Consider the following 23,303-nt stretch of genomic DNA (forward strand, 5'->3'; position numbering starts at 1 on the left):
GAGATCCTGGATCCTCAGAAGAATGGAAACATCTTCAACACTGGCATCAAATCGGTCTTTGTTGAACAGCTTAGAGTTCACGCCTGTTCCTTTAACACGTGTCAGTATATGGATTGGGAGTTTATTTTCTTCTTGTTTATACCAGAACAGATATGGATTTGCAAAGGAATTTGTTTCATAGGTACATCTCAGAGTCAGTGATTCTCCTGCAGCAGCAACAACTTCTCCTTCTGTCTGCTTCACTGAGTCTCCTTTACACTCTGGGGAAGAACAGAACATGCAGAGGAAGAGATGGATCAATAAAGATGATTGATTAAAGGAGAACAATCAGCAGCTTTAAAGACTTCTACTCCATGTAGAGGAAACATGTTGATCTTTGTATCTTACCAGAGAAAAGAGCAGCCAGAATAATCCACAGCCAATGTTCCATCTGTCCACCAAGGTTTAAATCAGCAGGAGGAAGCAGCTGATGTTCAACATTCAGTCTGACTATTGTTCTCTTCACAGCCAGCAGCGGCTCCAGTGTGCATGCTGCCCTGAGGAAGCACCGCCTTTGTTGAACTCCGCCCTCACACACTAACACACACTCCCATTAATTTCTATAACTAATCTTGATATTTTCCCTGAGCCATTTAATTCCCACCTTATTCCCAACGCCTAACTCAAAAATTGTGTTTATATTGAGTGGACATGGCAAAATGTCCTCACAGCTATAAATGTCCACACAATGTTAGTCGTTTGTCAAGATTAAGTCCTCATAATGATAGCTAAACCAGCACACACACACACACACACACACACACACACACACACACACACACACACACACACACACACACACACACACACACACACACACACACACACATAAACACACACTTACGTGCTAAATTGGCAGATTATCCAATCCTTGACATTTTCTAACTTATTGCTGCTGAACATGATTTTTTCCCATTTTCTAACTTATCAGAACTATTAAGGGCAAAACGTCATACTAATTTGTTTAATTTTAGGTCAACTAGATTCTTACAAAGAGTGGATATGGATTTGTCTGTAACATCCCTCTGTGAGATGTGGAAGTGAAAAACCTACAGGAAGGCTAAGATGAATAAAAAGAACATTTTTATTAAACACAAGCCCATTTTACAGACCGGAGCACAATCTGGAGGAAACAAAGCCAGTCCAGAGTTTCCCAAAGATCTACAGTCTCTGCATCTCTTCATGGGGTCCAGGCAGCATCCTCAGCTCAGCATATGGCCTTCGTCATCATTTAAAAAGTGATCTGCTGCTTGTTCACAAACAGTCTCATGGTTTAAATGTTGGCTGTTTGATATTTCCCTGGAGAGAGACTCTGTTCTCCCAGCAATTAACTCATGATAAACTACTAAAATATTGTCAGCATGTTGGTAAGCTGCAGTCAGGTGTGACTGCCAGAGTCCAGGTAGGAGTCCTGTCTGGGGTCTGGGATGATAAACATGTTCCTCCTTTATTCTAATATTTGTCTGTCAGTTAACAAACAGGACTTTTTATAAAGTCCTAATTTTTGTAGTTTAACAGGGAGAGAGGCCCTCTAGTGGCTGCTGTGGAGTACTGCAGGTTTTTGTACAGGGTTCTGGTGTTTCCTGTCACTGTGGGCTTCACAGCGCAGTAGTACACAGCAGAGTCTGTCACTGCAGCAGAGGAGATCAGCAGATCCATCTGGGTTTGATTTTCATTCACTCTAATAGAAAAACCAGGAAGCGGCTGAGATAATTCTCCTCCCTTTGCTGTGTGAGAGATCAGGAACTCTGGAGGTTTTCCAGGATATTGTCGGTACCAGAAGAAATAATCATTAACAGCTGCTGGTTTGGATAAAGTGTAGCTCAGAGGAACAAAGCTGCCGACTAAATTGAACACTTCACTGTACGAGGGAGTCGGTTGATCACATCTGACACCTGCAGGAAGAAAAATCTGTTCAGTTACAAAAGTTTTCATAAACATTTCAGTAGATTAAAGCATTTAGACTGAATCTGACCTGTTAGCAGAGACATGATGAGCAGAGACAGACCATAATAGTCCATGTTGAGCAGAGTTAATGCTGGAGAGTTGAACTGAACTGAAGGAGGAAGTTTGAGTCTCTTTAGAGATCAGGAACAGATCAGCTCCTCCTCTTCCTCCTCTTCCTCTCAGCTTCAGCAGACAGTCAGCTCATGACAACCTGTCCTGGATTTAATCTGTATTTAATCTGAATTTAATTTGGATTTGCTTGGTTTAAATCTGTTAGGTTTATTTTATTTCCTAACCTGCAAAGAATCAACCAGAGACACAAATGACTTTTCTGTAGAAGAGGAGAGATGAAAACAGACGCGGAAACCGCCGTCAAACACTGTCTGGGATCAACTCTGCCAGATCTTTTTCTGCACTGCTCTTTTATTAGAAAAAACAAGGAAGGAGGTTGGGCTTTTTCACATAGTCACACAAAGAATTTGACCAATGACCTTTACTACAGGATGTTCTGATTTATCCTCTTATGACTGACGTGTCTGATCTGTTGAGTTAAAGTAGTTTACTATAAAAATCAGTGAATACCTGAGTTTCTTCAGACAGGTCTTTCTGTTTCATTTGCTATTGTTTTGTATGAATTATAACCTGAGAATTAATGATGCTGAATCACATCCACCTTTATTCTCTGACATGAATCGAATCAACAAGATATCATGCAGCAAATCTTCTAATCACATTGTAAGGGAAACTATAACCACTAGCAAATTTTAAATTTTAGTTTGAGCTCTTTGTGTAGTGAAATGCGAGTTTTGGATAATCAAAATGCAGACTGGAGCTGGGATCATGGTGATGAATCGTGTGTCAAGAAAATCCGAGCTCATCCCACTTCCCCATGCTGGAGATTTTAGTTTAACAGTAATAATAAATAAAGTTATCTTTAAAATGAATCACTCAAGTGACATTAAGGCCCAACAGTAGACTTAGGTGTCAATAAAATAAATCTGGTTGTGTGTGTTGGTTTTGTCTCATGCAAACTTTGCTTTAATTCTACTTTTTTCTATCTAATCATAAGAAATCATAGTCAGACAGAGAGATTCATGAAACAGGGAAAGCAGGTTTCCTGGAAAAAGAGGAAGTAAGTTTCCAGCCTGCAGATTTATAAAAATAAATGAGACTATTCCTTATTTTAAAGCATGAAAGTTTTAAAGAATGAAATCTAAACATTATTAGTAATTTGATAAGATTCAAAGTAAAATACTTATATTAATATTGGTTTACTTGTAATAATACTTACAGTTATATTTGTGAGAACACTTACAAGAAAAACAAGTAACTGTAACTTTGGTATTAAATAATTAGAATCATGGATTATTCTTGGTTTCTTTTCAGAAAAACATCTGTAATAACTCACATTAAGATTATAATAAGTATAATTAATAAGTTATGGTTATAAAATCATAAATGAATGCTAAATCAGAGAAGCTAAAGAAAATAAATGTAATATAAATGTGATTTTGACATTGAACTTGAAATGGTGTAAAAGGTGTAACTGCAATTAAACATCACTGATATGTTGGAGGTAGAGAGTAGGTGAAAGGTTGTGCAGGCAATGGACATAGGAGGTTGAGCAACCCTGAGACATTAGCACAGACATCAGGAAATGTCTGTAAGACAGTGATGGATATGAGATCATCTGTCTAAGCAGACAGCCAATGCAAACGCACCAAAAGGTGGATAAACCCTATAAAAAGTGGGTGCAAAAGAGGAACCTTTTGTTGGATCCTCCGGGCAGCTTTTAGCCAAAATCGAGATGGACAAAGAACTCTGCAGCTGAAGAAGAGCCGGGGCCACAGAGTCGGAGACTGTCCTGCTCATGGGGACCAACCCGTCTGGCCCACAACCTGTGGCTTCGAATCGCACTTCTCTCATCGGCTGGGTTCAGACCCCAAAGACAAAGATGAAGACAAAGGCAAAGACAAAGAAGAAGAACTGGTGCCTTTTTTCCTGCCAGCACCAAGTCCTGTGTGACCTCACCATCCATGCGGAGAAGAAGCTCATCAGACCTGCAGAGATTCCTGCCTTCGCCGATCAACATCTTCCTCCTGCTGCAACACCTTCTTCACCATCAGGCCAGGTCTGGGGTTCGAAACGTCAAACTCCGTCCGTCTCTCTCAAAGGTTCCCTTTTTTAGTTCTCAGTGTCAGCAGTAGGGAAAGATAGACTAGATGATTGATTTTACTTATTTGATTATTTCTGCTACTGAATGAAGCTGTACTGACCCTTGCAAAAATGCCTTACTAATAAAATATTTAGCATAAAGAAAAGCTAAAAGATGTTGCGGACATTCAGTTAATGAGTCACCTTAAAGTTCTTTGATGGTTGTAAAATAGCTCTGATGTTTGAATAAGTGGAAAATGTTTTTAGGTTGCTGGTAGCCCAAATTTAAAACGTCATCCTTGGGACTCGCCCGAGTCACTAAAACCTACCTGGTTCAATAACAAATGCAAGTTGTAAAATAGAGAACGAGCGACCATTAACAGGTGTGCTCTGTGAAACTAGTTGGCTGTAGGCTGCTCAGTCTGGCTAATTCACAGAGGGAAGAAGGGTGAGACACCTGGATGTAGGCCGTTAAAAATCAGGTGAATCGTTTCTCGAAACCAGCTTAAACAGAGTTTACTTCAGTTCTGGACAGGGTAAATCCCAGCAGATTTAGAAACTCAATTAACCCGTTAGAAGGAGAGCTGGTAGCACATCTCCCCTCTCAGAAGAGGAAGTACGAGAGTGAGAGAGTAGAGACAGAAAGGAGGGGGGGGGGTGTTGCGCAACAACACGTGACACACTTAGAAAAAGCCGTGACGCGTTTTCAGTGCCGAGGCCTCGGAGCGAGTCGACCAATCAGGAGGATTTTATGAAGCGTATCAAGGCTTGTGTTGATGCAGCAGGTTGTGACGTTTGAAGCCTCGTATTCGGGCCGAACCAGGTGACTGATTCAGGAACTGGTTCGTCGGTTTGGTTGCGGATCGAAACAAAAGGCAGCAAAGCGCCGCTGTTTCACCGTCACATTTTCTAGTTTTAGGATTTTATTGCGTTTGCAGTTCTTTGGAGCGTCTTTTTTCCAATGGACCCAATTTTTCCTGGCAACACTTTGATCTAATAAATAGTTTCACACAGTAATAATAAATCATAGCCTGTAATGCCAAAAAACAGCACAGTGGATCATCCTGTGTTCTAATTTCTAGGGTTTTAAAAGTGTCCAATGAACTTTAATGATGTACAGAAAAACTTGTGCCGAGGCATTTTGAGCTCTGCAGAAAGGCAACGATACTAACCGGTCGCCAAAGTTCAGCCGAGTCATTTTAAGATGCAAACATGAGACAGAAAACATTCGCTGGAATATTGGGAAGGTGGCAAAATGTTTTATCACAACTTCCATAAACCTGCTGATCCGTTTCTGGCTTCATCCACTCCGAGAGCAGAGGAACCACCTAAACCAGAGCTGTTAAAGTTTTTATGTTTAAATCATAAATAATGTCACTTTGTTCCTAGTGAGCTGGGTTAGAGTAACAAGCCAGTCACAACTCTCTGCCATTTTCTTTTTACCAGCCGTTGTTTCATACTAACAGTGATAGAATTAAAATAATAACATATATAAATACTAATAATTATATGTAAGGACTGTTAGATACTATGTCTGTTTCTGGAATGTCTGCAGGAAATGATAAGCGTGATAAACTGACCTGGCAGGAAAAACACCAAAGGCTAAAGGGTCAAAGGTTGTGACCCAGAGACACAGGAACTGTTTGACGCCCTCACATGTACTTAAGACAGGAGATTCATTGTATGGAGAAGATTTATGAGTGTGTGTTAGCAGCTGGGTTTTGTTCTCCACCCTTTTAGGACCAACTGTTGGCTAAATGTAAATTAGGGCATCATGATTGCAAAATAAAGGAGAAGCAAGAGAGGATTCTCAGAGCGAGTTTGGAGACTGAAAATCAGACCCGCCTCTCTGCTCTCCTCACGAGTAAAATCCAATTCATTTGTCTTTTTTCTTACTTTTATTAAGGTTGAACCTGAAAGATTAAAACTATAATCAGAATTTATGTTTCAGAATCAAACGTCATTTACTTGTTTATTCATTGTCAGGCTTCATGTTGTTTTCACAGGTCAGAATGATTTATATTTAAATATGGGACATAATTTATCATGAAGCTCCTATGACAGAATAGGTTGAGTTCTTCTGTTTCATTCTGTCTCTTTTATTTAATCAGTTAAATCTCACTGAGATTAAAAATCTCTTGTTCAAGATGAATCTGCCCAACAGCAGCAACACAGAAAATGCAAACCATAAAACCACAGATACACAAACCCACTTTAAATATGATATGGTAAATAAAAGAGAAATAATGAACACACCAATACAAGCATAGAGGAGACTAACGATGCTGAAACATTATTTACAAGCTGATTAAAAATGGCCTTAAGTACATTAAGAGACCTTGGATTCTGTTTAAACTTTAGGAAAACATAATAAACAAAAAACCATCAGTTTGCATAAAATTTTAGATAAAAAAAATCAAAATACATTACATTTTAATTATTGGTATTTCTAATAAAGAATCTAAATACCAAGTTTAATGAAGTTCATTTTGTTAATAAATCTTGACTTTAAGTTTTACGTTTCTGTCTTAATCCAGCAGCTTGTTGGGACCAGTGGACGTCCAGACGCTCATCAACCTGCAGCTTAGAACGGTTCCTCCCATTCACTTAGATCTGCTGGACAAACTGGAGCAGGAGCAGCTTTGTCATGAGGTTCAGTAAGTTTCTACAGAGAAACCTCAGGTTCATGCAGTCTGAGGCCCTCTAGTGGCTGCTGTGGAGTACTGCAGGTTTCAGTGGTTTAACAGGGAGTGAGGCCCTCTAGTGGCTGCTGTGGAGTACTGCAGGTTTTTGTACAGGGTTCTGGTGTTTCCTGTCACTGTGGGCGCCACAGCGCAGTAGTACACAGCAGAGTCTGTCACTGCAGCAGAGGAGATCAGCAGAGTTCCTCGTTTCTGAGTTTTATCGATGTGAGCTGAGAAATCGGAGCGAGTTGGATGGATCGATCCCGACTCTGTGATGTGGAGCAGGAACTCTGGTCTGGATCCGTGCTGCTGTCGGTACCACTGGACATTATAGATAGAACCAGTATATCCGCAGCTCAAACTGGTGGGGCTTCCCTCTGAAGCGACGTGTTCCCTCTGCTCCTGTGTGACGGTGTTCATGGAGCCCATGGCTGTAAAATGAAGGTTCATGTCAGTCAGTCTGCAGCAGATTCAGGCATCAGGAGACTCAGAGGCTCTTCCATCCACATGTGGTCGCAGTGAGATTCAGAGAGACCATCAGAGCTTCTCTCTGTTCTGATACTCACCGATGTAGAGAGAGAAGAGCAGGAGGTACAGCAACATGTTCCAAGAGTTCAGGACAGACAGCAGATCTACAGAGATGATCCACTGCAGCAGAAGGAAGACTAACAGACCTTCATCATCATCATCAAGCTGCTGTTAGAGACGAGCCTTCTCATTGGCTGAGCTCAGCAGTGGTGGGAGGAGCCAGAGAGAAACTGGTTGCTGCTGAAGGTGAGGTTCAGCCAGTGAGGTGATTTCTGACTGAGAAACCAGCTAAAGTTAGTGAGTCGGTGCTGCAGCCAACCAGAAACTACTGAGACGGATTATGGTGATGAGGTTTCAGCAGCTCTGATGCTCTAAGATCCAGTTAACTGGTGATCCTCCCAGTTTAGGAACCAGTTTGAGATCAGATGACTTAGTGTGAAATATCCACCAGATGAGTCCACTGTGGTCATACTGGGATGAAGATGGTCAGAAATTCTCAGGCGACTGCAGAGGTGAAACGATGGCAACAGTCCCACATCATGCTGCTGCCACCACCAGGCTGAGTTTCTGAAGGGTCACCAAATTATGGTCCAACCTGCTGGACGACCCACAAACCAGCCGACATGTTCCAGTTTGCCTTGCTTCTGGACCTGGTTCTGGTTCTGGTCCGGTTCTGGTTCTGGTTCTGATCCGGTCTGGTTCTGGTTCTGGTTCTGGTCTAGTTCCGGTTCTGGTCCGGTCCGGTTATGGTCTGGTTTTGGTCTGGTTTTAGTCTGGTTCTGGTTCTGGTCCGGTTCTGGTCTGGTTCTGGTCCGGTTCTGGTCTGGTTCTGGTTCTGGTTCTGGTTCTGGTTCTGGTCCGGTTCTGGTCTGGTTCTGGTTCTGGTTCTGGTTCTGGTCCGGTTCTGGTCTGGATCTGGCTCTGGTTCTGGTCTGGTCCGATTCTGGTCTGGTTTTGGTCTGGTTCTGGTCCGGTTCTGGTCTGGTTCTGGTCTGGTTCTGGTTCTGGTCCGGTTCTGGTCAGTGTGTCTGTCCTGTAGGATCAGGTCAGTTGGAGGGTTTGAGGTTTTTCTCCTTCTACCATCCAGATTTACTACATGAGTGAATCTGTTTTAGTTTTTCTTCAGGTCTAAAATGATTAGATATAAAGATGCACTAAGATTGTAGGATTATATAACGTGTTCAATCTATGCTAGAAAACCAAGTTAGAACAGTAAATATGTTGCTTGAAACAGTAAATGTTTTGTTCTGGTTGCTTCAGGTCTAGTCCAGGGGTCGGCAACCAGTGGCTCCGGAGCCCCGTGTGGCTCTTTCATCCTTCTGTTGTGGCTCCCAGTGACTTTGGGAAATAGAATATTTTATTAAAATTAAATCATTAAAAAATTATAAATTAAAATCATTTTAAAATAAATGTCTAAATCTGAAGATTATGGTAAACTTGTAACATAAAAACAAAAGTTTTGAACATTTTTAGCACCCAAAATATACGTCATGTCCGCCGATGTGCGACAGGCTTTCCTGGCGAACCCCACATGTCTGGCAGACCGCGTTTATTTAGCGCACTGATTTATTGACCTTTTGACCCTTGCCTGGAAGATACATCATGAATAAATCCAAGAAAAGGAAACATTCTGAAGATGGCAGAACATTTAATGCTACGTGGACAGATCATTTTGCTTTCACCGCTGATGAAACTGGTTCACCTTCTGCTTAATCTGTGGCGACAGACTGGCAAACAACAAGAAGTCAAATGTTGAAAGACATTTCAAGAGCAAACACTAAAAAATATCCCGAGGGAGAGGAGAGAAAAAAGGTTGTTTCGGAGCTGATGCTGAAGCGTACGGCGCCCCCTAGGGGACATGGGGATTATTTTCTTTTGCGTTCATAAAACTGTACTGGTCAGTTATGCAGCATAATTGAACACTGTAGCCTTTCTTACGGTGGGCGCCGTACTTTCTGCTTTAATATAAGGTTATGTGAGGTTTTTCCATGAATGTTAGAATCTTTTTGTGAAATATCTGAAGTTTTATATCTTTCTTAGAAAGGCACCACAAACCTACGATATAAACAGAAACTTTCCGTAAGTAGGAAAGAAATAAAAACACATTATAATTTGGACTATTTCTGAGTTATTATCGCGGGTAATAAATCATCTGACAGTTTTGATTGTGTCTCTGTTGTTCTAGTCTGAATGGTTTAAAGAGCTGCTTTCAGTTCCATCTTAGCCTTAACAGACATAAACATGCAGGAAAAAATAAATCGATTTTCAATCAGTGTTTTGCACCAAACAGTTTTTACTGTTAACAAGTTTTTATTATTAAAAACACGACAAACTAATGATGGTAAAGGGCCGCACTGGGTTAACTCGGGGAATCTCATCTGTCCGTTTATCAATCAACTCCAAACCTTTTCTTTGTTCTGTCACAATTATCGATTTATTCCATTTTGATGATCAGGCTCCAAACTTTGCCAGGACTGACCGCCCCGCTCACCGCTTCCTCATACACACAAAGCCAGCAGGTCAGTATCCTTCCATTCACACCTGGTGACGTCACTCCCACATCGACACACCTTAGTGTCAAAGCCGCTGCTCCTGTCATATCAATAATTACTTATTTCATTCATATGGCTCTTACAGAGCCTCAGTGAAAACTTGTTTATTATTATTAACTGTTTGGTGCAAAACACTGATTGAAAATCGATTTATTTTTTCCTGCATGTTTATGTCTGTTAAGGCTAAGATGGAACTGAAAGCAGCTCTTTAAACCATTCAGACTAGAACAACAGAGACACAATCAAAACTGTCAGATGATTTATTAACCGCGATAATAACTCAGAAATATTCCAAATTATAAAGTATTTTTATTTCTTTCCTACTTACAGAAAGTTTCTGTTTATATCGTAGGTTTGTGGCGCCTTTCTATCCTAAAGAAAGATATAAAACTTCAGATATTTCACAAAAAGATTCTAACATTCATGGAAAAACCTCACATAACCTTATATTAAAGCAGAAAGTACGGCGCCCACCATAAGAAAGGCTACAGTATTCAATTATGCTGCATAACTGACCAGTAGATTATTGCGAGGGAACGCAAAAGGAAAAAACTCCCCATGTCCCCTAGGGGGCGCCGTACCGAACTACGGGACACAGAAGCAGACTGCGCATTTTTTGGTTTGCTTGGTTGGTTCAGTACCGGTGGATAATATTTGGATAAGTTTTGATTTTTATCTCCTGAATAAGAGGAGGACAGGTGACTGCATTCTGTTTCTATGTTTCCTTCAGTGCAGGTTGGGTAAGTTTCGATTTTTATTTCTTAAATACAAAGACTCAAATAGACAGAAGGTATTTTGTTTGAAATTGAGCATCAACAAAGTGTAAAATGCGTTTTGTTGCATGCAGAAATAAAATGTTGTGTTCTCTGCAGCAGTTCGTTGATTTCATAAACGCAACATAGTATCGATTTTTGTACATAGCATATAGGTTTTATATATATGACGTCAAAATGGGTTGTGGCTCCAAGTGCTTTCTTTTTATTGGGAGGCGGTCCCAAATGGCTCTTTGAGTAGAAAAGGTTGCCGACCCCTGGTGTAGCCGCAGTGAAAGGAAACTACTGGAGAAGCATTTCAGCAGCAGGAATCAGACGATCCTGATGAACCAAGAGCTGCTGCTTCCTGGCAGAGCATCTGATGAACAACCCAGCTGCTGAAACTGAACAGTCTCAGGTCTGAATGCTTAGAAACAGGTAGAGATAAACACACGGACCAATCAGCACAAAGGAAATGCTGCTAAAGGAAACCAGCCAGAGACTGACCCAGAACCAGAACCAGACTCAATCCTAGGAATTTAAAGAACTAGAGAAGGATGTGAGGCCCTCTAGTGGCTGCTGTGGAGTACTGCAGGTTTTTGTACAGGGTTCTGGTGTTTCCTGTCACTGTGGGCCGCAGAGCGCAGTAGTACACAGCAGAGTCTGACAGACGGAGATCCTGGATCTTCAGATTGACTGATTTCTCTTTTGCCTTGGTGTTGAGATCAGCATCAAATCTGTCTTCACTGAACTCTGGAGAATTCTCTGAAGTTGTGGAGTAACGCTTCAGCATGTACTTTGGGAAACTGTTTTCTTCTTGTTTGTACCAGAACAGATATGGATATGTATCACTGGTCTCATAAGTACATCTCAGAGTCAGTGATTCTCCTGCAGCAGCAACAACTTCTCCTTCTGTCTGCTTCACTGAGTCTCCTTTACACTCTGGGGAAGAACAGAACATGCAGAGGAAGAGATGGATCAATAAAGATGATTGATTAAAGGAGAACAATCAGCAGCTTTAAAGACTTCTACTCCATGTAGAGGAAACATGTTGATCTTTGTATCTTACCAGAGAAAAGAGCAGCCAGAATAATCCACAGCCAATGTTCCATCTGTCCACCAAGGTTTAAATCAGCAGGAGGAAGCAGCTGATGTTCAACATTCAGTCTGACTATTGTTCTCTTCACAGCACCACTTCTTATTGACACAATGCTGGAACACAGAGCACAAGGAGAGCGCCGCCTGCTGGAGCATGGCGCCCCCTGGTGGCTGCTGTGGAGTACTGCAGGTTTTTGTACAGGGTTCTGGTGTTTCCTGTCACTGTGGGCTGCACAGCGCAGTAGTACACAGCAGAGTCTGACAGACGGAGATCCTGGATCTTCAGGTTGAATGACTTGTCGTTGATCTCTGCATTGAATCTGTCTTTGTTGAACTCTGGAGCTTTGTCTTTTGTTGATGACATCTGCTTCAGCATGAACTTTGGGAAACTGTTTTCTTCTTGCTTATACCAGAACAATGTGGGTGTCGTATAGGATGTTTCAAAGGTACATCTCAGAGTCAGTGATTCTCCTGCAGCAGCAACAACTTCTCTTTCTGTCTGCTTCACTGAGTCTCCTTTACACTCTGGGGAAGAACAGAACATGCAGAGGAAGAGATGGATCAATAAAGATGATTGATTAAAGGAGAACAATCAGCAGCTTTAAAGACTTCTACTCCATGTAGAGGAAACATGTTGATCTTTGTATCTTACCAGAGAAAAGAGCAGCCAGAATAATCCACAGCCAATGTTCCATCTGTCCACCAAGGTTTAAATCAGCAGGAGGAAGCAGCTGATGTTCAACATTCAGTCTGACTATTGTTCTCTTCACAGCACCACTTCTTATTGACACAATGCTGGAACACAGAGCACAAGGAGAGCGCCGCCTACTGGAGCATGGCGCCCCCTGGTGGCTGCTGTGGAGTACTGCAGGTTTTTGTACAGGGTTCTGGTGTTTCCTGTCACTGTGGGCTGCACAGCGCAGTAGTACACAGCAGAGTCTGTCACTGCAGCAGAGGAGATCTTCATGGACATTTCTTCTTTGCTTCCTTTAAATGTCATCCTGTCCAGATGTTCTGATCCACCAAAAGGTGAGTGAGACCTCAGGAACTCTGGAGGTTCTCCTGGATTTTGTCGATACCAGAATAAATAATTAGCAGAATCTTTGGTGTAACTACAGGTCAGAGTAACAGAGCTGCCCTCTGAACTGAACTCCTCAGTCTTCGCTGCAGTGAGTTGTTGACAGTTTACACCTGAAGGAAGAAAAACTGATATAAGTGAAGAACAAGAAGGATCAGATTATTCTCTGAAAGACTCCAACCAACCTGATCCAGTGATCAGAACCAGCAGAGTGAATCCAGATGTGAGCAGAGACAGCATGTTGAGCAGAGTTAATGTTGGAGAGTTGAGCTGAGCTGAAGGAGGAAGTTTGAGTCTCTTTAGAGATCAGGGACAGATCAGCTCCTCCTCTTCCTCCTCTTCCTCTCACCTTCAGCTACTTTCTGATGGAAATATAAAGTTTTTACTTCAGATGATAAAATACCTAAAATAAAGACTACTCTGAATCTGGAGAAGTTAACAGATCAAACTTTCCCAGCTGCTCCCTGCTGTTTGCTTTAGAGCAGAAATATTAGAGAAATCTTTAAAAGCTCTGGATTATTGTTAGAATGAATAATTTCAGATCTATGGTGAAATATGGCCTGGCTCCTAAGTATGTGGAAGTTTATCTCTAACATGGCCAGAGCTGCACTCTAACAAATACATTTAGTTCAGTTTGTCAGAGTTTGCACTTTGAGTAGAATTTATTTGGAAAATGTTTTTAAAGTCTCGTTGTGTTGACCTTGTTTTTGTCTATTTTATTTCACTACAGTAAAATTTTGTGCTACACCCAGCAGGTGGCGATATCCAGCTTTAAACCAGCTGCAGGGAGGAGAAGAAGAATCCTCCTTTTTTTGAAGGCGGACTTGTCACCACTTCCTGGTGTAGACAGACGGAGAGGAGGAGGACTGACTCGCTGAACTTCGGTGTTAAATGCGACTTAATTCGGAACATGACGACGTTGGATTTGGAAAGAAGTGACTGTAATAGTATGGAGTGTAATGACGAGGAAGGAAGGAGTGGTCGGAATGAAGATAAAGAGTAGGAATTGGTGGGAAAGGGTGGAAAGAAGCAGCGAGCTGCTGAAAGAAAGAGGAAAAAAGGAAATGAGGAAAGCACTGAAGACACTGATAATGAAGGAATTGAGGAAGGAAAAGAAGCACCAAAAAGACAAAATCTGAACATTATAATAAGATTTGATGAAGGAGAAGGAGTCAAGAAGATTGATCCACTTAAACTAACAAAAGCACTTAAGACACATGTTGGGGAAATTAAACATGCTAAAGTACTGAGAGACGGAAATCTTTTGATTGGCTGTAATTCTGAAGGTCAGGTTGAAAAGGAGAAAAAGCTTGGATGGGTGTGTAAAGTCAAAATTAGAGCAGTTGTTAAAGTGGGTGAAAAAAGAAATAATGAAAGCAAAGGAATCATAACAGGAGTGCCGTTGAGTGTTGATATGAAGGAATTAGTTGAAAATCTGAAAGAAAGAAACAAGGAAGTAAAAGGAGCACGAAGAATGACAAGGGGTACAGAGAAGATTGAAACAGAAACTGTGTTGCTGGAGTTTGAAACAAAAGAAATGCCAAGGGAGGTTTTCTTTGGCTTGATAAGATTTAGTGTCAGGGAATATGTGCCCAAACCAGTGAGGTGCTTCAACTGTCAGGAATTTGGCCATATTGCAAAAATGTGTAAAGGAAAAAGGAGATGTGCCCGTTGTTCTGGAGACCATGAATATGGTAAATGTGGAGTTGGAGTTAAACCAAAGTGCTGTAGTTGTGGAGGAGAGCATAGTGTCGCTTTTTGGGGATGCGAGGTAATGAAACGACAATCAATGATACAGAAAACAAAAGTTACGCAGAAAGTAACATATGCAGAAGCGTGTAAAGTAGTTGAGAAAGAGAAACAAACTGGGAAATCTCTAACAGGAGAAAAGCAAGTAATTTCAAAAATTATGGAAATGGTTGAAAAGAAAATTGAAGAGGAAAAAAAGAAAATGGTGACTTTTATTGCAGGAGTTATAAATGCAACATCGGATGTGAAATCAAAAACGGAAAGGATTCAGATTATTGTAAAGGCAGCATGCCATAGTTTAGACTTAAAGAATATTCGGTGGGAGGACATAAGGGGAGAACTGTGTAGTCAGGCAAGTCAAGAAGGATAGTCTCAATATTACAATGGAATGCGAGGAGTCTTCTGTCAAATGGGCAAGATTTTAAACAGTTTATTTACGAATTAAAAGAAAAACCTGATGTAATTTGTATACAGGAAACTTGGCTGAGGCCTTTTTTGGATTTCAAATTGGATGGATATATTGCAGTTAGATATGATAGAGAAGAAGGAAATGGAGGAGGGTGTCTTTCTCTGATTAAAGAAGGTATTCCGTATAAAGTTATTGGAAGAAAAGGAGATTTGGAGTATGTTGCAACTGAAATATGGGTGGAAGAGAAGGTACTGTTGGTTTTAAATTTTTACAATTCTTGTAAAAAGCTTGAGGTAAGTAAACTTGAAGAGATGGATATGAAAGGAAATGTTATTTGGTGTGGAGATTTTAATGCACATCATTCATCATGGGGTAGTGAAAAAATAGATTATAATGGCAACATTTTAGAAGAATTTCTAGATAGTAATAATTTGGTTTGCTTGAATAATGGAAAGAAGACAAGAATTGATATAAATTCAGGTAAGGAATCTGTACTAGATCTGACATTTGTTTCTAGCTGTTTAGCTCCACTATGTGATTGGCAAGTTAAAAATAAGTCATTTGGTAGTGATCACTACATTATAATCAGCAAAATAAGGATGGGCCAGGTGCATAGGCCTGCAATTATAGGAGGGAAGTGGATATTTGAGAAAGCAAATTGGGAGGAATTTTATAACCTATGTGATAGGAAAATGTTAAATGTTCAAAATGATCAGAGTATTGAAAGTATGAACCGAGTGATTAGTCAGGGTATTTTAGTTGCTGCAGAGGAGGCTATTCCGAAAACATCAGGGAAAAATAGGAGAAAGTTAGTTCCATGGTGGAATGAAGAGTGTAGGAAAGCAGTTAGAGAAAGAAATAAAGCATTTAAATTGGTTAAAAGGTCTCATAATTTTCAACATTTAATTGAATATAAAAAGTCACAAACCAAAGTCAGGAGAACAATAAGGAGCACAAAAAGAGAATACTGGAGAGGTTTCTGTGACACAATTGGCAGTAGTACAAAACTAGGGGATGTTTGGGGGATGATCAAAAAAATGGGAATGGAGTTATCCTATACTAAATAAAAATGATATAGTAGCTGTAACTGACAAGGAAAAGGCTGATATGTTAGTGAGAACATTTGTGGAGATACATAGTGGTAAAAATTTATTAGGTAATGAAATGGAGGGAAGGGAGAGAACTAAAAAGGAATATGATGGAATCTTAAGAAGAAAGGAGAATAATAATGATCTGATGAATTATCCTTTCTCTATTGGAGAGCTAAAAAGAGCTTTGGATAGAACTAGGAATAGTGTTCCAGGTAAGGATGAGGTGTGTTATATTATGCTAAGACATGTAAGTGAGGAAGTTTTAAATAAATTATTAATTTTATTCAATAAGATTTGGAAGGAGGGGAGACTACCTTGTAAGTGGAAAGAAGCTATTATTATTCCGTTGAAGAAACCTGGGAAAGATCATAGTAACCCTGTAAATTACAGACCAATAGCTTTAACATCTAATCTGTGTAAACTGATGGAAAGGATGGTGAATGAGAGATTGACACAATATTTGGAGTCAAAACATTTAATTGCTCCTTATCAGAGTATATTATAAGGAATTTAGTCCAACTGTATTGTGGCCTTTGAGACCGACGTGGACTTGGAAATATATTAATGTAGACAGAACACTAACAAATATTAGGAAAAGGAACACATTAGATACTTGCCAAGAATTTTATAATCAAATGCAGAATAAATATAATGAATATTTGCTAATTTATACGGATGGGTCGAAAGACCCTAAAAGTGAAGCAACCAGTATAGCTGTAGTGATTCCTGAATTAAAGATTAGTATTTCAAAAAGAACATCTGATTATTTGAGTGTATTCGCAGTAGAACTAGGTGCTATTTTAGTAGCTTTAGACTGGGTGGAGGAAACTGATAGGAATAAAATAATAGTTTGTAGTGACTCTCTATCTGCGTTGATGAGTATCGGAAAGGGACGTACAAAAAATCATCAAAATATTTTATATGAGATTATGGCGGTTCATCATAGGATATGTGAACAAAATAAAAAAGTTGTATTATTCTGGACTCCTGCTCATGTAGGTATTATGGGGAATGAAAGAGCGGACAGGCTGGCGAAGGAGACAATTAAAAAAGATGATATTGATATGCAAATAAAGTTATCTAAATCTGAAGGTAAAAGTATAATTTGGAAAGAAAGCAAGAAGATATGGGAAGATAGGTGGGTAAATGAAATAAATGGAAGACATTTATTTAGAATACAAAATACAGTCGATGTAGAAAGGATCAGAGGATTAAACAGGAGGGAAGAGATAATTATAAATAGAATAAGAACTGGGCATAGTTTCCTAAACGGAACTCTTTTTAAGATGGGGAAACACCTTACTGGTTTATGTAGATGGTGTGATGAAGTAGAAACAGTGGAACATGTTTTGATTAAATGTAGGAAATACGCAAGTCAAAGAAGATTATTAAAAACAGAACTAGGTGTTAGTAGGGAATTGAAATTTGAGAAGGTGATCGGTCAACTGAATAGTATTGAGGGGAAAAAGAAGATTTTTCGTTTTTTAAAAAACACTGGGATTTTTAAGAGAATTTGAGGTGTAGATGGTAGGAGGCGATAGAGGGCAGTAGTGCAACGTAAATGGATGCAAGCTGCCGTTAAAATCTAAAGAAGAAGAAGAAGAAGAATCCTGGGGTTTAGCCGGTGAAAGAGGACTTGGAGCGGCGCGGGAAAACAAAAACACATAGAAACATATCGGATTTGGAAAAAGTGGATTTGGGCATAAACTGGTAAGTGAATGGTTTGGATGGAAATGAGGAAAACATGGATTTTGATGGGTGGATGCCAGTGGGAGGGAAAGAGGGAGAAATAAAATAGATGAAGGAAAGGTGATAATCAAGGTAGTAAACAATAACTGGAAGGAAGTAGTTCAGAAGAAAGGAAAGTTAGGAGGAAAGTTAGGAGGGAGGAATTGAAAATAATAAAACTTAAGATAGATAGATAGATAGATAGATAGATAGATAGATAGATAGATAGATAGATAGATAGATAGATAGATAGCATTTATTGTCATTGAACAGAATTCAACGAAATTTCCATTGCATGGATGTGGCAACACTAGTGTATGAAGCTGCTACTCTGCCCTTCAAAGCAGGGTAACCAGCAGGTGTCAACAGCGCCACCTTGGGAATTGCGCCCAAGGAAGTAGGTCAGTAAGGCACTTAAGGTTCATAACCAATGAGAACTCGCACAGCACACAGGTCCAGTTCCTCTGAATGCCCCCCCACCACCTTCAGCTCTCAGCCAGAGCTGTCTGACTCCACCCCGACCAGAGAGCCCCTTCCGGCCCAACAGTAGGAGGATCCGCTTGCCATTGGTAGTTTGCAAAAATGAAGAACAAAAGAATAAGAGAAAAAGTAGGAAGTTTGTCAATCCTCATTGAATTTGAAGAAAAAGAGTTGCAACAAAGCATCAAAATAGGTTTTCTCAGTTTTCAGGTCAGACCTTATATCCCTCCACCACTTTGTTGTTTCAAAGGTCGAAGGTCACAAAGGACACACAGCAGCAGTTTGTAAAAAGAAGCAGAGATGTTCAAAATGTGTAGAAGATCACAAGTTAGAAGAATGTAAAGAATAAGACCAAGAAAATGTTGTAACTGTGGAGGGAAACAGAGTTACATATGGAGGATGTGAAGTAAAGAAGAAGGCAAAAGAAATTATACAGATTAAAATGACTAAAAACATAAAATATGCAGAAGCAGCTAAAAATGTGAAGGAACAGAAAACAAGAGAGATTGAACAAACAGTGAGTCAAATTCCACAGCAAAGCAAAGAAGAGTCAGAAGAAAATGTTATAATATCAGTAGAAAAACTAATATTGGTAGCATGTTATCAACCAAGCATAAAACTGAGGAGATTAAAATAATAGTGAGAGAAGCTGAAAAGGTTTTGGGTTTAAAGAGGATCATGGAGAAGATAAAGGAAGATGGGAGACCAGGACCAGCAGGTGAAAATGGTTCATGTTAATATTACAATGGAAAGCAAGAAGTTTAATTGCTAACGGACAGAAAGTTAAAGGTTATAATGATAGTCTTGAGGATAAACCAGAAATTATTTGTGTTCAGGAAAATGGTTAAAAAAACATTAGATTTTGTGATTAAAGGATATGATGGAGTAAGAAGAGATGGACAGGAGGATGTGGAATATTTATGAAGCAAGGGATACAATATCAGGTTTTAGGGAAATAACTTGAATATATAGTTATTGAGATATGGGAACAAGAAGGTACATTTAAAATAATAAATGTTTATAATCCATGTAAAACATTATCATTTGAAGTAATGGAAGAGTTAACTGAATATTTGGAAGGGAAAGTAATTTGTTGTGGGGATTTTAATGCAAATAGTACATTGTGGAGTAAAAGTAATGATAGAAATAGACAAGTTATAGAAGAATTAATGGGAATGAAAAATCTTGTATGTATTAATGATGGGAGGAAACAAGAATCAATATAAGAACAGGAATGGAATCAGTTATTGATTTAACAATTGTCTCAAATGTTTTAGCTGGTATTTGTGATGAAAATTCAACAATAGGTAATGATCATTATCCCATAACAATAAGAGTAGGATTAAATTTAAATAATAAGAATATAAAAGTCAATAAAACAACTGAATTTGAATAAGACAGACTGAATTAAATTTAGATACTTGAGTCAAATAAACTTAGGAAAAGTAGATGTGAGAATTTATATAAATGATGTAAATGTAAAAATCTGTAAGATAAGCATGGAAGCAGCAGATAACTATAAAGAAAACAGGGTGTAAAAATGATAAGAAAATGTTTCCATGGTGGACAGATGAATGTAAAAAACAATAAAGTTAAGAAATAAAACATTTAAAGTACTAAAAGGTAATCCAGTTTATAATAATTTAATTGATTGTAAAAGAAAACAGGCAATGGTAAGGAGAATTATCAAGATTCAAAAAGAGAATATTGGAGAAATTTCTGTAGCACAATAGGAAAAAAAACAAAAATAGAAAAAATTTGGGAAATAATTAAAAGAATGAATGTAATAAAGAGAGAGTTTGAATATCCTATATTAAAAATAGATAATAGAAATATAATAAAAGATGAAGATAAAGTTGAAATATTGGCAAGAACATTTAGTAAAATTCACAGTTCAAATAAAATTAGTGAAGAAAAGGAAGAGAAAATACAAAACTTAAATATAAAGATTTATTAGAGAAACAAATAATTTTCTGAATGTTGAGTTTAAAAAGCCGAATTGAATTATGCACTTAGGAAGACAAAAAATACAGCACCAGGTAAAAATTAAATTTATTATAGAATGATAAGACAACTCAGTGAAAAATCTAAAATTAATATTGCAATTATATAATAAAATTTGGGAGGAGGGAAAATTACCGTTTAACTGGAAGGAATCAATTATAGTACCAATAGCTTTAACATCAAATCTATGTAAAATAATGGAAAAAATAATAGACTGCTATATTATTTAAATAATAAAGGATATATGTCAAAATATCAAAATGGTTTTAGAAAAGGGAGGAGCACTAATGATCCAACACTTTGTCTAGAGCATGAAATTAGAAGAGCACAAATAAATAAAGTGTAGTGGCAACATTTTTTAATATAGGAAAAACATATGATATGATGTGGGTTGAAGGAATATTAATTAAATTATACACTTTGGACATTAAAGGGAAATTATTGAAACGGATTAAAGACTTTTTAACAAATAGGAAAATGCAAGTTAGAATTGAAGTCAGAAAAATGTAAAGTAGAAAATGGAAGCGAGTTTTATAAATCCGTTATTGTTCTCAATTATGATAAATTATATATATAAAGATATTGGAAAAGAAATGGGATGTTCACTTTTTGAGCTGTTTGGAAAAGAGGGAAAAATGTAGATTTCATTGTAAATAAATTACAACAGGTTATTATTGAAATAGAAAAATGGGCGTTGCCATGGGGATTTAAGTTTTCAGTTGAAAAAACAAAAGTAATGATATTTAATCAGAAAAAATAAACAAGGAAATAAAATTAAAATTATGTAACCAAGAATTAGAGCAAGTAAAGTGTATAAAATCTTTAGGGCTATGGTTTGATGAAAAAATAAAATGGAACATAAATATTCAAAAAGTAATAAAATCTTAAATGTAATAAAATCTTAAATATTTTGAGATGCTTGGCTGGCAGTCACTGGGGAGCAGATAGAAAATCACTAAAACAGATTTACACAGGAACGATGAGATCTAACATAGACTTTGGTTGTATAGTTTATGGTTCAGCAGCTAAAACACATCTGGTTAAATTAGACATTATATCAGGCATTAAGATTATGGAGCATTGGGGGCGTGCTGTGGTGGCGCAGCGGGTTAGCACGCCCCACGTTTGGAGGCCTTAGTCCTCGACGCGGACATCGCGGGTTCGACTCCCAGTCCTGACGACCTTTGCCGCATGTCTTCCTCCCTCTCCTCATCCTCCTTCCTGTCTGCCTACTGTACGAAAAAATACGAGCCACTAGCGCCGCAAAAACTCTTCGGAGAAAAAAATGGAGAAAAAAAAAAGATTATGGAGCATTTAAAACCACATCAACAGCAGAAATAGAAATGAGAGAAATGCTGTTAGATTTAAGAAGAACAAAACTAGAATTAAATTATTGGTTAAATTTACAAGGAAATAAGTTTGATCATCCAACTTGGGAAACTTTAAATCCATGTTGGGGAAAAAAAATAAAATAAGGAGTTTTGGATTGACAATTGAAAAGAAGCAGGAAATCCTGAAACATGCAGGGGTTTGTTCCTGGAGGACGAGCGTTGGGAGACACTGATCTACAGCGTCAGGATCAGGAAGCCGGTCTGCCGAACCTGAGACCGGACCACAACTTCTTCAACCGGTTCATTTTATTTCTAGTGTTTTCTGAGGAGAAACCAAAACACAGCTTACAAAAGAAAAGTCCCAGCTCTACTGTGGGACTAGATCCTGATGTGAGCATAAACTCGACTCATTTAAGACTTTAGGCTTTCAGACTCTTTGGCAGAAATACTTTTGCTTTTATTGGAGAGCTATTTAACCCAGTGGGTTTCCTAACTGGTTCCACTGGTTTCCTCTGACTTCTCCCACTTTGAACTGTTGGAGAGGAACCAGGTGAAGATGCTGCTGCCCTCTAGTGGCTGCTGTGGAGTACTGCAGGTTTTTGTATAAGGTTCTGGTGTTTCCTGTCACTGTGGGCTGCAGAGCGCAGTAGTACACAGCAAAGTCTGACAGACGGAGATCCTGGATTGTCAGGTTGAAGGATTTGTTGGATTTATTGAGGTTAGCATCAAATCTGTTGTTGTTGAACTCTGGAGCTTTGTCTTTTGTTGATGACATCTGCTTCAGCATGAACTTTGGGAAACTGTTTTCTTCTTGCTTATACCAGAACAATGTGGGTGTCGTATAGGATGTTTCAAAGGTACATCTCAGAGTCAGTGATTCTCCTGCAGCAGCAACAACTTCTCTTTCTGTCTGCTTCACTGAGTCTCCTTTACACTCTGGGGAAGAACAGAACATGCAGAGGAAGAGATGGATCAATAAAGATGATTGATTAAAGGAGAACAATCAGCAGCTTTAAAGACTTCTACTCCATGTAGAGGAAACATGTTGATCTTTGTATCTTACCAGAGAAAAGAGCAGCCAGAATAATCCACAGCCAATGTTCCATCTGTCCACCAAGGTTTAAATCAGCAGGAGGAAGCAGCTGATGTTCAACATTCAGTCTGACTATTGTTCTCTTCACAGCCAGCAGCGGCTCCAGTGTGCATGCTGCCCTGAGGAAGCACCGCCTTTGTTGAACTCCGCCCTCACACACTAACACACACTCCCATTAATTTCTATAACTAATCTTGATATTTCCCCTGAGCCATTTAATTCCCACCTTATTCCCAACGCCTAACTCAAAAATTGTGTTTATATTGAGTGGACATGGCAAAATGTCCTCACAGCTATAAATGTCCACACAATGTTAGTCGTTTGTCAAGATTAAGTCCTCATAATGATAGCTAAACCGGCACACACACACACACACACACACACACACACACACACACACACACACTTGAACACACACTTATGTGCTAAATCGGCAGATTATCCAATCCTTGACATTTTCTAACTTACTGCTGCTGAACATGATTTTTTCCCATTTTCTAACTTATCAGAACTATTAAGGGCAAAATGTCATACTAATTTGTTTAATTTTAGGTCAACTAGATTCTTACAAAGAGTGGATATGGAT

At 38.9% G+C, this 23,303-nt stretch overlaps 5 gene segments (V, D, J or C); all 5 read right to left on the reverse strand.

Annotated features, from left to right (window-relative positions):
• Positions 1-948: 948 nt before the first annotated feature.
• On the reverse strand, positions 949-2,143 carry LOC111608906. The segment is given in 2 exon segments: positions 949-1,934; positions 2,015-2,143. Coding segments are annotated over 2 exon segments (444 nt in total).
• Positions 2,144-6,853: 4,710 nt separating this feature from the next.
• LOC111608912 lies at positions 6,854-7,490 on the reverse strand. The segment is given in 2 exon segments: positions 6,854-7,255; positions 7,391-7,490. Coding segments are annotated over 2 exon segments (420 nt in total).
• A 3,300-nt stretch (positions 7,491-10,790) lies between these two features.
• On the reverse strand, positions 10,791-11,812 carry LOC102231485. The segment is given in 2 exon segments: positions 10,791-11,598; positions 11,726-11,812. Coding segments are annotated over 2 exon segments (438 nt in total).
• Positions 11,813-11,839: 27 nt separating this feature from the next.
• LOC111608902 lies at positions 11,840-12,493 on the reverse strand. The segment is given in 2 exon segments: positions 11,840-12,279; positions 12,407-12,493. Coding segments are annotated over 2 exon segments (468 nt in total).
• A 37-nt stretch (positions 12,494-12,530) lies between these two features.
• On the reverse strand, positions 12,531-13,167 carry LOC111608903. The segment is given in 2 exon segments: positions 12,531-12,945; positions 13,018-13,167. Coding segments are annotated over 2 exon segments (465 nt in total).
• Positions 13,168-23,303: the final 10,136 nt, after the last annotated feature.

The sequence above is a fragment of the Xiphophorus maculatus genome, chromosome 6, assembly GCF_002775205.1.
Source record: "Xiphophorus maculatus strain JP 163 A chromosome 6, X_maculatus-5.0-male, whole genome shotgun sequence".
Classification (NCBI taxonomy): Eukaryota; Metazoa; Chordata; class Actinopteri; order Cyprinodontiformes; family Poeciliidae; genus Xiphophorus; species Xiphophorus maculatus.